Source organism: Paramormyrops kingsleyae, chromosome 16, assembly GCF_048594095.1.
Source record: "Paramormyrops kingsleyae isolate MSU_618 chromosome 16, PKINGS_0.4, whole genome shotgun sequence".
NCBI lineage: Eukaryota > Metazoa > Chordata > Actinopteri > Osteoglossiformes > Mormyridae > Paramormyrops > Paramormyrops kingsleyae.
In genome coordinates this window covers 5,048,902-5,059,962 of record NC_132812.1, presented here as the reverse complement: position 1 = coordinate 5,059,962, position 11,061 = coordinate 5,048,902, and the positions used below count along the sequence as shown (strand labels likewise).

At 38.0% G+C, this 11,061-nt stretch overlaps 1 protein-coding gene across 2 annotated transcripts in view; it reads left to right on the top strand.

Moving 5' to 3' along the window:
* Positions 1–1,818: 1,818 nt before the first annotated feature.
* The window catches only part of LOC111852062 (eph receptor A6), a 157,471-nt gene continuing 148,228 nt past the window's right edge, over positions 1,819–11,061 (top strand). For both annotated transcript variants that reach the window (XM_072700269.1, XM_072700268.1), the window contains exon 1: positions 1,819–2,535. In XM_072700269.1, the coding sequence (XP_072556370.1) occupies positions 2,409–2,535 (127 nt within the window). In that variant the 5' untranslated portion in view covers positions 1,819–2,408. The remainder of the gene's footprint in view (positions 2,536–11,061) is intronic.

Sequence of the window (11,061 nt, the reverse complement as noted above, 5' to 3'; positions counted from 1 at the left end):
TTTTATCGTGTTATAATTATGTGTTCCAGGGTGTTCTCTGTAAATTAAAACATATGCAGGACTTCATTCTAAGCAGGCATACTTACTTAACAGATCTTCAAAAGTGCAATTTAGCATATAGAAAGATGTGGTTCAATTTTCCTAAGTTCACTTAAGATATTACTATTAATTGCTCGTGACATATCATGCAACGCTAATCTATAATTTAGATTATTACTACGGGGTTGTCTTTTCCCAGAAGGCTTTGTAGCATTTCTCCTGTAAGCTTGTCTTTGTTGTTCTGGCGTGCTGGTTAGGGCGCTACGTTCGTTGCCTTCAGACTGCATTTCTCAATGTCACCGGTAAGAGTTGTTTTCAGATTGAGACGTCCGATTGATCAATGACACTGACTGAATTATTTACTGCTGCCTATTTTTCTTATTTTCAAACAGACAAGATTCAGTGCCAGCAGTTAAAAAGTTGTGTTACTACAAGAATAGGTAGACGACACTTATTGTTGCTATGCCACATTTTACTACCATGTAAGTAATCGTTATATTTAATAGGCTTACCTTTTCATTTGGCCTAATAAGCAACATTCATGTTTGAACAAATACTCCTTATTCATATGTTTCAGAATTTCGGAAAATAACATTTAAAAGAAAAGGGAAAGTGCCACCTGCTCATTAGTGAATACACAAAGCATAGCCAAGCATTCAAAAAATAGCTGCCGCGGATTGTGATTTATTTTAATTGCATAGGTATAATCACAAAAATTCTAACACTAACACTAATTATTAAACTGTCACATTATATTTAACTACCTGTAAAGTAGAGAAAACGTTTTCTGTGAACTGTTTTACTCACCCTATAAGAAGCTTTTAACAATAATAATAATAATAATTATTATTATTATTATTATTCCCCACTCAACCCTAAAGTGGAAAGTTTTCTCTGTGTGCAAAACATCCATAATAAATTTGGTTAAGCGAGTCCCGAATTCATTATTGGGCTTAGGTTACATGCCACAAGTAGCCTACCATTTCAGAAGCTGGAGAAGAAATATCCTTGTTAAGTTAATTATTGAAATGTACGCCTTACAATAAAAATGCCTCATGGTTGTCATTTCATTACTTTGAAACACAGTTACCGTCGGAACATGTAACTTAGCACCCGTCATATATTCATCTGCTTTTAAGGTTATCCTTGGGAGCGGAAACCATAAGCTACTATTTAAATACCATCTAAAACAGGATAGGGAAATACGTCTGCAAAATTCCTTATATCACAAACAGTACTGATACACACGTTAATTTTTTAACAGTCGATTACTCCAGAATTCACTTAAGATATAGCCCATAGACTACCTTTCCCGACATATAGCATATTTGTCCCCCTTTTTTAAATGAAATATTGAAACACAAAGTTGTAATAAACAACGGTTTCTTTCTAAACATAATTTACGAAATATGCACATATAGTTAAATACTTTGGTGGATTGCCGATCATTTTTAATGTGCCCCAGTGCCCTCGGAACGAACTGCCAAGTTACACTTTCCTTTGATTTCGCTCTTATTACATCGAGGCAATTTTATGTGGGATGGCTGGCATATAAAGATCAGTGAGAAGTCCGGGAAGCCACTTGCCTCCCGATGCAGAAAGAAGCATCAAATATATAGGGCACCATCAATATTTTGTACAGATGATAGGACTCGGGGATTAAATACTAGTCTTACCTAATAATAACTAAATATAGATAGTAAATTATAAATATAAATTTATTTTCTACGAATGAAGAAAAGAAAGCGTATCAAATTCATTGTGGAGGCTAGTAAACTGGCATCGCAAGGATCGTCGCGTATTTGAAAGGGTCGAACGCGTTACATTTGTGCTGTCAGATAACACCCTCTAGTGTTAGGAAGCCCGGCGTTTGAGCGCGTCTCCGCCGGGACCGGACCATCGTCGGCTGCATCCAGTCCGGGATTCGCGCAATAGACACAGCGGAATAGTCGGTCGTTCGCGTGTCTTGCCGGTATAATCGGTGCTGGCAAATACCAAAAACTTAACTGGATTTAAAGAGCCGTGTGAGCAGTGGGCTTCATTCAGTCCTTTAGTTGCGAGTAAAGTTGTGTGCGGCGTTGAGGTGTCGTAGATGCGCTCAGCCGTTTATTCGGCGTGTTTTGTGGATTAAAGGTAGTTTGCGTTTCTCGGAATTGCACGCTCTCCAAGACATAACTTTCCCCCCCCCCACAGCAGCCGCATTTGCGCTCCGGCGGAGCGGGCGATGGGTCGCTTTCTCATACCGCAGCCGGTGAACGCGTTAGTGGCAAAAGAGCGTGTTGATAGCGGCGAGAAAGGCAGCTGTGCCGTTCTTTAAGACCGGAAGGATTAACAAAATCACACATTTAAGGGATTACACGTGGATACAGATGCGTATCGTACCCGGATTGCACTGTCGCCCGGTGCTTTTTTCAGAGATGACTTTTGGAGTAAAAATGTGCCTCTTTTTCGCCTTGCCTGTGGTGGTCTTCGCGGACTCCAGTCATAACAATCAAGGTAACTTTATGCTCTTTTACATTTTATTTCCTCGGTTGCTCGCCTTATGAACATGGGCTGTAAGTTTAATGCGATGCGCCTAGGTTTTGCTTGATTCACAGTTAAGAGTTGAAGTGTGCGTCACGTAGAGTTATTTTACGATTTACTAAGATTTGACACTAAGATATGAAACTTTAAAAGGACACGTGCGGGCTCTAATGTACGCGTTGTATGAGCGGGGCGCACTTTTCATCTTTTCATATTTTTAATATCAAATTTGCGAGTCTTACGTATTCTACCATCATCTGTCCTACTGCCACGATTTCCTCAAAACTGAGAAACATTCAACTTGTATTGGCTTATATGGCGGTTATATGTACATGCAACCATCACAGGTGTAAATTTAAACGATATTATGGTCTGTCTGGGCGTCACTTGCAACGATGCGATATTTTGTAATGCTGCAGCGTCAATGCACAGTTTTACCCACGGCATGTGGTCTATACATCGATAGCATCATAATTATTTATTATTAATTAATTACTAATTGATCTGATTGATACATTACCACCAGGCATGTTTAGACATATAAACCTTCTAAGATTAAATCTTTGACACATTGCACAGGAAATTCCCAAAGTCCAGTTACCCTTTCTGCACATACATAATGAATATGTATTGGTTATGACAGCACTCCTTTTTTTCTGAATTATTTCCAACATTTTTGTCGTCATTGACGAAATTGAGGTCGTGTACCTATATTTAAAAGTTATATCATGTATTTGGATTAATACGGCTCGTGTGATGAATACTGAAGTACATCCATTACATATATTACTAGATGATTACTCTCCAAACTACTAATCAGCTGGTTGATTCCACACAATAACATGTAATTGGGAGGGGAAAAAAACATGCTTCATAAGCGACTTGTTTTTTCTTTTTCTTTTTTTAAATTGATTAAAAACTAAATAGGGCAGTTTATAAAATTGGAGTGTGTATCTTTAAATAAGTTCTGAAGTTAAGTCTACAAGAAATAAACTGTTTTACAAAGGTAAAATCTCAACTGTTATCAATTCTGCAAAGAGGGGATAAAAAGGAAAAGTCACAGTAATATATGTATTAGAATCCCACAGTTCCATTACAATTCATTGACCCCAATCAGCCCCCAATCACTATTCTTCACAGTAGTGGATGTCTTCCGTATGCACTTTAAATGTGAATACAATACTGGCTGCTGCTTCACTTAGGTCAGAACATAGACAGTAGCATTACCAAAGTAAGGGCAAGAGATACTGAATAGGCATTTTATATCTTATGTACTTTACAGTGGGTTGTATATTTCATATGACTGAAAGGGGCTGAAGGTTTGACTGGTTGTCATACATGTAAACCCATAACTTGATCTATTAAAGTAATCCAGTTATAGTAATATTGTCTTTTAATTTAATAATAATAATAATAATAATAATTATTATTATTATTATTATTATTAAATGTTAAAGATCTGTTGTCAATTAGATTTCATTATGCATAGTTTTATTGAATCCAGTAATTTATGGTATTTTCACAGAGGGAACCCAAAACAGGAAAAGTCACAGAAGCCAATACTGGGGCACAGTGGCTATTCTCTGACCCATTTGAGTAAAATGGTTGCTGACTACCCCAGTAAAGTTGTGTATGTAGAAATATGGATGATGGGTGCCTTTGTACCTCGTATATAAAGATTTTCTTGGTGTTATCATTGATGTCATTTATATGTAACAAAAAAAAAAAAAGTGATTTATTTCAATATAAATATTACAAAGGACCATAACATTTGTTGACGGTATACTATAGGTTCATAGTTCATTATACTGTTTCTTACTCATTTTTACTTCTTCCTGCCGAGTGAGGATGTCATCAGGGAATTCTAGCACATGAGATTTTATAACTTACTTGCACTGCTATATGAATTTACTTTTTAAATGAATTAAATTAAATTAAGAGTATTTCATTTACAATGGACACATTGAAAAATATACAGATTGCAAATTAAAAATGATTAGACCTTAGTATAATGACTTGTACGGCTCTGTCATCATAAAGTGTAAATGTCTGTTTTTGACCAGATGATGGCAGGCGGTGGGACACACAGAAGGTAAAACGTGTATTCAGAACCATATCATGGTACAGAATTTTGTGTTTATGGATTCATTACCTAGGTCAGCTTTTCCTTTCTTAAGCAGCTTTCACTGCTGTTAAGAAAATTCCAAATTCCGATGTCTCTGAGGTGGTTTTCGAAGGCACAGAAATGCCATGCAGACTGAAGCAGAGGTCTCCTCTTCCCATTTCCCCTCTTCCATCATCAGAGAGTCTCTTAACAAATCTCATAGTGTATTTGATGGGCATGTAAAATTTAACACAGACATTTCAGGACAAGAGGACAAGTATAAAGAAGGAGAGTTGAGCAGAAGGCTGATTGCACATTCATTTCTGAGCCCCTTTACAATGCAGAATCTTCAGGAGATAATCTCTTAGCTGCCTGTCTGTGTTCTGACATTCATATTGTTTTGTAAAATAGACATTACTGACTTTAAAACGACTCCAGAAAGATTAAACATCTGTTTGTAGTACACGGTTAATCCTGAACACCACATCCTTTTCCTAAATTGTTTTTGTAAATTTTTTTGACGGTATGAGGAAATGTGATACATTTGTAATTAGAATTCAGCAGCTGATATTTGGGGTAGGTTCTGAATTTATTTGCGGATGCTAAAGCTTTCTTTTCAGTTTTTGTCTGTAAATTAAACTCCAAGATTGCCTTGTTGACACGAGAGCTAATCATGTTTAGACTATCATTATATATAATCATTTAAATGTATCATCTGTAATGTGAGGCAAAAACTGCACTGAATGACTCGTTAACACCTCTGCGTTAAATGGTTCCGGAATTATGTAATATTGTTAAGCAACAACGACACAGTTTTAAGCAAAATGATCTTGTTAGTACTAGTAATGAACGTCCTTAAGTCAAAAGCGGGGTATTTTTCTAGCTGATGAGCTTTTCTCTGCCTGCAGGTCACATTGTAGATATTAAAAGTACCATTCTCTCCCTAGTTCAGTACTTGGTAATGGCTTCACATTTCCACCAGGATACCAAATTCTGTCCCATGTGTGATATAGTTCTATTTTGACATTGTTTTATGGTCATGATTTTTGTGTTCAACAGCATTGAATGTGTCAGTAGTTCTGTCAGATTAATATATTTTGGCAAATAGGTAGACTGTTAAAATTGTCAGGTTTCTTTTGTAATCGTACACATTACCAGTACAGTATGTCGACTAACTTACTGTCAGAAGAGCCAGTTAAAATGGGAAAGTTGCCTTTAGAATGAAAGGGGACAGGTGTATGTATTAACATATAATATGCTTTCCAGTGTATCTGGGGGACCTGCGAGGGAGAGATCATTTGCTCTGACTGACAATCATTCATTGAACCCTGTTCACCTCCTGGGCCTGCATGTCTGTCATTGCACTGTTATACCGTCACTCTTTAATATGCATCAGCCTCTGCACTCCTAACTTAAAGCTATGAATTTATAGATTTTTTTTGCCATCTAGATGTAGCACACATATATTAGAGGAAAATATTATTTTTGAAGACTAGTTTGTGGTGGATGGAGAAATTTCCGAGTAGTAATTGTGATCAGCGCGGCTTCACAAATATGAAGGGCCTTGCATTGACTAGGGAAATATTGTTATAAAGCCATAAGTTTTTTTTTTTTCTTCAACTTTTATTGTTCACATAAACACATACAGGCCCCAAAAATTCACATACCACACCGTGAAATGAGGCAAAATGTTCCGAAATTGTGCCAGAATATTAGTTAAGAAGTCTAGACATTTTCTAATCTAGACATTTTCTAATAAATTCTATCTAAGTAAAATTTATTATTGCTTCTGAAATATTTTTAGTTTGTTTTTTTAATTATTATGCAGAGAACCACTAAACCGGCCTTGAATAAATTCCAGTGTAGCGGTTCACCTGAAATAAGCGAAACCATGGAATGTGTACATTAGCAGGCATGTCATGATGTGACATCGAATGCACGGCCACACAAGCCGTCTGCTCAACATGTGCCTTCCGTTAAACATGACCTGGCCGAGATGGATGGTGCTAGATGCCGCTGGACTCATCAGTCCTGGCTCAACGACCAATCAGGTCACAGAAGATGTTACCGCGCCGCTTCTCTGCGTGTTTATAACCTTTTACCGACAGCCCCCCCCCCCCCCCCGCAAGCTATTTTTATCCTTCGCTGAAATTCCCTTTGGGGTTACCAGAACTGGCAGAGTCTGCAGCTCTCCCGCCGAGTGTAAACTGTGTGGGGAAAGAAACGGCATTTCGACTCTATTTTTCAAGCATGAACAGGAGAAGAATCACAATAACAAAGGCAGTGTTTTTTATGATTGCCTTTTTTATCTGTAAATGTGTAGATTATATGCAAATAGTTTGACAGCCACTAAGAAACAGAAAATGTAATATTGTGGTCTGTAAATATACTGTGTGATAAGAAGTTAGTCTCTTTCCTATGAGCGTATCCCCAGGCAGCTACACAGGCTTATTGTATTTCACTTTGTTTCTCCATGTAATTTCATAGCTCATCTTTCGGAAAAATGGTTTTCTAAGCAGGTTTGCAGGATTTGCGTTCTATGTAGGCTAATATCATCAGGTATATCGGTGATTATTTTGCCTATTGACTGAATGAAGGAATGAGCATTTCGCTTCACTGGAGACGTTAGCGGTGTGATCTGTCCCCGAGACGAGCTCTACCAGTCATTCCTCCTCCCTGCTCCATATGGCGCCAAGGTAGAGACAGCTTGTAAGAAACGTGTGATATTTTATCCGAATCCGTAATGCTTAATCAGGATAGTGTCACGAGCAATGCTTGTACAAGTGTCCTTTACATATCTGCTGGTTGTCCAGCTCACACCTATGTAATGACTTTTGAAAGGAAACTGCTGCTGGAAATGATTATCCAGAGTGTTCCTCAGATTATCTGTGGGATTGTTCCGGAGGGGAGGTGATGCGAGATCCGGAACCTTCCTTTTAATTACTTTGTTAAAGCAATATGTTGCTGCTCAGACGTGAGCTTGAAAGTAAACACTGATCTCCGGGAAGAGATCCCACCTAATTGGGGAGATATGTTGCATCATGACAGTGATTGTGAACAGCAACTCTGTTCCTTTTAATGCAATAACGAACTGGGAGATGCCTTTGATGTAGTGGTGTACCAGAGGCGACGCAACACATGCATTGAAATAAGACATCGGTGCTTCTTCCATAACACACTGTCACAGCGTAAGGCTCCTCCCCTGCTTGATAGCAGGGTATAATTTTGCATTGCTATTCTGGCTCTTTTTATACAGTTCGAGAAGCTTTTAGAAGGCATGAAGAAATATGAACGGGGATGATTTTTTTCTGTTCTTGGAATGGGCACATCGTTCCTGCCACTTTTTTTTTTGTGGCTAACATCTCCTCAGAGGGCACCCCCTTGTGAACAGCCTTTTAACACGGAAGTAGCCTCTAAGTATTTGCTCACAGTCAGCCTGCATCCATTAAGCTGCTTTCTGTCTGTCGCCATACTGGCTTTTAGTAAATGACCATGCATTGCAGGGGCCTGCCCGTCAGTATGTGTCTGAAGATCACTCTGACTGCTTTTATCAGAAATCCACAAAGTTAAAGTAACATTGAATCTTTGAAGTGATTATATTTCTTTGATTTATTTGCAATTGAATTAAATTTCATTAGTTACTTTGTCAATGTTCGCAAGATTAAAAAATCTCTTAATTGGTGTTCCCATGTTTTCTGCAAAAAAATCTTAAAAGGAGCATTTTCTTTAATTTTTCCACATAATTTAAATTCGGTGTTTTATACTTAGCAAGACAGTTATTACTTTTATAAAAATATAAAATTATCTCCCGAGAAAACGTTCACCTGAAATATGAACCACTCTGATATGGGACACAACAGTGTCAAAATTTATCTGCTTATCCATCAAAATGGAATCAAGTTGCATTTAATGGTTTCGCAGGCCACCTTACTTTGTGACATGTGCTTCTTCATTGAAGATGAAGTGTACAGACCTGGACAAATTTCTTGGTACCCTTACAGCTCATTGAAACAATGCTTAATTTCTCCTGAAAAGTGATTCAATTCAAAGCAATTGTCTAATGTATGCCTGCATGCCTTTAGTATGTGACAGAGTAAACCAATAAAACTGTGAAAAGAAATTATTTGTTGTTTATTTTACAAAGATAATCTAAAATAGTTTGGACAGATTTGTTGGTGCCCCTAAAGAGACTATTTATCCTTGCATTACAGTCATGTTTCAAACTAAGGGTTTAACCTTAATTAGTATCACAGACGTCTTCAAGCTTTTTATCAGCCATTCAGCCTATTTAAAGGGAAAGAACATGCTACTGTGTTGTTTGGTATCATTGTGTGCATCACACTGAACATGGACCAGAGAAAGCAAAGGAGAGAGCTGTCTGAGGAGCTCAGTAAGAAGATTATAGATAACCATGTTAAAGGGAAAGGCTATAAACCATCTCCAAGCAGCTTCACGTTCCTGTGACCACAGTTGCCAATATTATTAAAAAGTATAAGGTTCTTGGGACTGTAGCCAACCTCCCAGGACGTGGATGCAAGAGGAAATGCAACCCCAGGTTGATCAAAAGGGTTATGCAGATGGTAGAAAGGAAACCATCCAAAACCATTCAAGCTGAGCTCCAAGGTCAAGGTACGTCACCTTCTGACCATACCATCATCACATTTTGAACAATACTGGAAGAATCCAAGAGGGCTCCACTATTGACAGAAAAATGTAAAAAAGGCAGAGTGGAATTTGCCCAAATGCATGTTGACAAGTCCCAACATTTCTGGGAGAATGTCCTTTGGACTGATGAGACAAAACTGGAGCATTTTGGCCAGTCACATCAACTCTATGTTTACAGAAGGAAAAATGTAGCTTTAAAAGAAAAGATCACCATACCTACTGTGAAACATAGAGGGGGCTTGGGTTTGTCTTGTTGCTGCTTTGCTGCATCTGGCACAGTGAACCTTGAATCTGTGCAGGACACAATGAAGTCTCAAGAATACCAAGGCATCCTGGAGTGAAACATACTGCCCAGTATCAGAAAGCTCAGCTTTAGTCGCAGGTCATGGGTCCTCCAACAGGATAATGACCCAAAACATACAGCTAAAAGCACTCAAGATTGGCTGAGAAAAAAACATTGGCCTATTCTTAAATGGCCCTCCATGAGCCCAGATCTTAATCTCTATGGAAAGATCTGAAAATTGCAGTGTGGAGACGCCACCCTTCAAACCTGAGACCACTTGAACAGTTTGCTCAGGAAGAGTGGGCCAAACTACCTGCTGGAAAACACAGACATCTCATTGTGAAGTACAGAGATCGCTTGTTGGCAATGATTGCTGCAAAAGGTGGTGCCACAAAATATTAAATTAATGATTAATGGTACCATCTTTTTTGTCCATGCCATTTTCATTTGTTTAATTATGTTAAAATATTCAACTGAATCAATAATCAAAAGCAAAGTCTGATTTGGTGAAATATGGAATAAACAACTAGGGATGCCATTACACTTTTGTCAGTTTCAAGACATTTCAGAGATAGTTGTGTTTCTTCTGGAAGGGTACCAACAGTTTTGTCCATGTCTGTATATAAATTAGGGGTGTAACGATATTACAAACCGAACCGAAATATCGCGATACACGAACCACGATACGTATCGCGAAACTCTCGTGGCGTACCGCGGTACTCTCACGCCCCCTGCTGCCCATTGTTGAGGTTGACGTCACTTGTCTCTAACTAATTTAACCAATTTAAACACATCTTTATTTTATCACATTTGATTAAATTGTATTAGTAATGATGAGCTTTTGTTCTAAATTTTGTTCTAAATATTATATTCTAAAGTTAGTATTAGAATTGTTTTTTTCTGACTAGTCTATATTGGAGGTATTTATTTAATTTTTGTTGTTTACTCAGGTATCCTGACTGTACTAAAAATGTGATGGCAAAGTTAATAAAGAAAAAGTTTAGTTCTTGTTATTAAGTGAATCTATTGTTCCTTAGCATTGCTGTTAAGATGACATCAACCCTAACCCACAGCAAACAGAAACCGAACCGAACCGAACCGAGGCTCCAAAACCGTGAACCGAACCGAACCGAACCGAGGCTCCAAAACCGTGAACCGAACCGAACCGAACCGAGGCTCCAAAACCGTGAACCGAACCGAATCGTGCCTTTGGTGTATCGTTACACCCCTAATATAAATCATATATATAAATCATATAAGGCATATTCCATCCATCCATCCATCCATCTTCTAATTGCTTATCCTGCTCACTTACAGGGACTGACACATATTATAAAAGCAAATTGCATGCTTTTGCAGAAATTAAAACTGAGGCAATCATCAGGACACGTAGAATCACACACCTATGTTTAGTAAATCTGTCTTCACACATGTAATTACCTCCACA